At 49.4% G+C, this 3,584-nt stretch overlaps 1 protein-coding gene across 1 annotated transcript; it reads right to left on the bottom strand.

The window, feature by feature from the left end:
• Nucleotides 1-917: 917 nt before the first annotated feature.
• LOC124683717 (tetraspanin-2-like) lies at nucleotides 918-3,227 on the bottom strand. The gene is made up of 2 exons (XM_047218179.1): nucleotides 2,721-3,227; nucleotides 918-1,244 (listed from the first exon to the last, which is right to left on the bottom strand). The coding sequence occupies exons 1-2, from the start codon at nucleotides 3,225-3,227 to the stop codon at nucleotides 933-935; spliced, it is 819 nt and encodes a 272-aa protein (XP_047074135.1). The 3' UTR covers nucleotides 918-932.
• Between the last annotated feature and the right edge of the window lie 357 nt (nucleotides 3,228-3,584).

The following is a 3,584-nucleotide window of genomic DNA, read 5'->3' as shown; positions in this document are numbered from 1 at the left end:
GCCATGGAATATTGTCAATGCTTATATTAGTCTTCTTTACATAGTTTATCTCCAAAAGCTTAATGTAGTAGTAGGAGTAGATGCCGACCCGGAGGAATGGAACCTGGGTGCGCGCGCACCCGTTTACAAAAAGTTCAAAAAAATGTTATTTAAAAGTTTCCAAAAAATGTGAAGTAAAATTTTGCATGTAGATATTATGTTGATACATACGCGTGTGTGTTTTCACGGAAAAAAACCATTGTGTGTGGCTTGCATAAAAATAACAAAATGTCCAAATGAGAATAGTGAACATGAATTGTACTATTCACACAGGAATAGGAATTTGCATTTTGTCATTTTTGTGTAGGTCACACACAATGATATTTTTCCGTAAAAACACACATGAGTAAGTATCAACATAATATGTACATGCAAAATTTTACTTCACATTTTTTGAAAACTTTTAAATAGCATTGTTTTGAACTTTTCGTAAATGGGTGCGCGCGCACCCAGGTTCCATTCACCATTTCCGGAGTAGATGCTAAAAACTTTGGAATCTACAACCTTCAGGTATCAGTCACTGAAGCACGTCGTCGTTGGCACACTTGTCTCTGCATATGCAGGGTCGTCCTAGCTTCAAATGCAGAGTCTACCATTGCCATGCAACGGGCAAAAGAATACAGTAACCGTTTCAAAAAAAAAAAAATACAGTAACCCGCCTGAAAACCGAAAAAGGCCGAAGGCAAAACACCAGCATTATAACCGGCCTGAAATCACAGTATCACACGCATGCATAAGTAGCCATGTGTGCTCAAGTGTACCAAGTGTGGCACGCAAACGCAACTCTAATCACAGCTTGGATAACATTGCCACTACATAATTTACAGAACTTTTCGTCAGTAATCGTAGTGCCGTTGGCATCATGGGTTGATCATTCAGGAAATATTTAACTATCAGGTGTTGCTCCACTTGTAGCGGCGGAAGAGGTCCTCGGTCTGGGCGTTCTTGAAGGCGCTGCAGCCGATGATGTAGACGACGACGAGGGCGACGGTGGCGGCGACGAGCGCCACGTTGGCCCTGCGCCACTGGTCGCGCAGGGTGCCCAGCATCCCGGCCTTGCAGGAGCTGCACCAGTAGCAGAGCTGGCGGGGGTCGTTGCTCCACGCGCCGCAGTCCGCGTCGGCAGCCGTGTTCGCCGGGTTGGTCCACACCGTCGGGCTCACGTACGTGTACCCGCACGCCGTCGGCGGCTTGCAGCACCCGGACTGCACGCACAGACACAAGTAATTCTTCAGAACTTCCGGTTATGTGGGCATGTCAATGCAAAAAAAAATCAATTGACGTGACTAATTTTCAATTGACCCAGAACTAACTAAATTCTCGGTCACTCAATTTCATGTGCAATTTATGTGTAATTGGGAAAAATGATTTTGCAATTGCATATCCATGTGTAATTCTAATGTGCACGAATCGTGGTGCAGATTTATTGATTTTGAAGTTGACCCAGAACTAATATAATTCTCAATTAACCTAGAACTAACAAAAGGTTTAACAGACTATGCATACCGATGCACATTCTGAAACCAAAATGGCCGTGGCCATGCTAACTGTTTTGTTTTTCAACAGTGGCAACGAAGCCTCAGCCTCTGCATCAAAAAAAAAAAAAAAAAAAACAAGACCAGCCAGGACTAGCCCTGGTGGCGTATTTTTATAGAAGAAGCTCACTCGGGTGAGATACCAAAAATTTGATCCTGACAGGATTCAAACCCTGGTCAGCAGGGATGCACCAGTGTGACCCTACCACTAGACCTCTGCCTAGTTCTCTCAGCCTCTGCATAATTATTAGTGGCTTAGTGCACTGCTCTTAACACAAAATCGTTTTTCTTTCTTGAAGATATATAAGTGTGTGAGCATAATGCATCACAACACAAAAAACAACCAAGAAAATGCCTAGTCCAAATTAAGCGGTTACACAAGGGGACAAGAATGTGCGGAGGTGAGTTGGTTAGCAAGGACAGTGATCCATGTGTATGCTTCGGTTGCACTATGGACACGGAAGCTCTGCTCATTCCTATACAACCTCGAATAGCTCATATATGATGCTAAACTAAACCAGAATTCAGGAAGAGTACAGGCTTCCATGCGCTGACCCACATTTTATGTCGACCTGTTCTCCGATTCTCGCTCGATCACACCTACTCACATCATTCTAGTAGATCTCCCCTTCAATTGCAGTTCTCTCTCCCACAAGCTTAGTACTCACATGGCCACATGGACATGACCCACTTGCACTTGCACGCTTAGCCCACAAATCATCAGCCTATCTGTCATTGATTCGTCCTTACACAGTTTGCATAACTGAATGTCCCACCATGGATGCAGTCGATCAATAGATTCTGACCTTTTTGGGGATAACTTAACTCAGCTTTCGTCCATAGAGCCGACAAAGTTTGTTCGGTGATGATTTGATTCCTCTTGTCAACCACTACTTAGCTACTTCTACTGCCACTATAGATTAAACCGGCACTAGCATCTAGTAGTACTTCAGAGTTCAGATTAGTGCTACCCTGCATACATTTTTGGTCATTGGTCACCGGCACTATCTAGCTTAACCACTATACGATCTACTGCTGCAGCGCACAATTTATGAATTTGCCAATTGATACTATAGTACAATGCAGGTAATTGACGGGGATGTATTGCAGCACTTAATATCAGTAAACATTTATCAGATTCAGTACCTGGAGCGGGGAGAGGTGGGACTGGTAGAACTGCTCGGGCGCGATGAAGAATGCGCTCTCCACGCCGAGCTTCCTGCAGGTGTCGGACGCGGCGAGGCAGGCCCTGATCCCCTCCCACCGGCGCGGGTCACCGACGTACCCGCGCAGCCAGCCGGAGAAGCCCTGGAGGCGGTACTCGCGGTATGCGCGTCCCGGCACCTGGTACGCGCCGGAGCCGTGGGTGACGGCGAAGGCGAAGACGAGCAGCGCGAGGAGGAGCGTGATGAGCGCCGCCATGGCGAAGAGGTAGGCGGCCAGGAGGCCCTGGCGGTTCCAGTATGCGCCGACGAACCCGGCCAGCGCGACGAGGAGGAGCAGCCCGCCCAGGATGGCCACGGGCCACCGCGCCAGGCGCGCGCACTCGGCGCCCTGCTTGGAGGCGAACCAGAGGCCCGTGGCGACGACGGGAATGGTGCAGAGCAGGGCCGTGAAGTTGAGGCACGCCGTGATGTTGTTGCTCACGCCCATGGCGGGACGGGTTGGTCGGCGGCGTGGCGTGGACTGAGACGCTGAGTGGGAGCGAGCGTGTGAGTGAAGTGAAGTGAACGTCAGGGACCTGGTTTCCAGCGCTTTACTGAGAAGCTGTGAAATGGAGGACACGGGGTCTGTGTAGTGTCTTGGATGATGCGGCCGAGCCGATGAGATCGGGGACGTCGGCAGCTTCCTTTGGCCGTTCCGCTGGGGTTTCCGTGGACGCACGCGCACGTGTCGTGGCGCCGCGCTGCAGTCGCCGGCGAGAGAAGGAGAGGCTCCGGCACGTCGACCCTGTGTCAGCCGATTGACACCGTCGGCCGAGCTACTGCCAATCCCAAGGTGCCGACTTAT

The sequence above is a fragment of the Lolium rigidum genome, chromosome 1, assembly GCF_022539505.1.
Source record: "Lolium rigidum isolate FL_2022 chromosome 1, APGP_CSIRO_Lrig_0.1, whole genome shotgun sequence".
NCBI lineage: Eukaryota > Viridiplantae > Streptophyta > Magnoliopsida > Poales > Poaceae > Lolium > Lolium rigidum.
Note: the sequence above shows the minus strand (reverse complement) of the source record. Positions and strands in the feature narration are given on the sequence as shown.

Bases quoted from the DNA above. Each gene is read 5' to 3' on its own strand.
- LOC124683717 (XM_047218179.1), bottom strand. From the start codon at position 3,227: ATGGGCGTGAGCAACAACATCACGGCGTGCCTCAACTTCACGGCCCTG. The intron at 1,245-2,720 runs GTACTGAATCTG...CTGTGCGTGCAG, and splicing joins CCCACCTCTCCCCGCTCCAG to TCCGGGTGCTGCAAGCCGCC.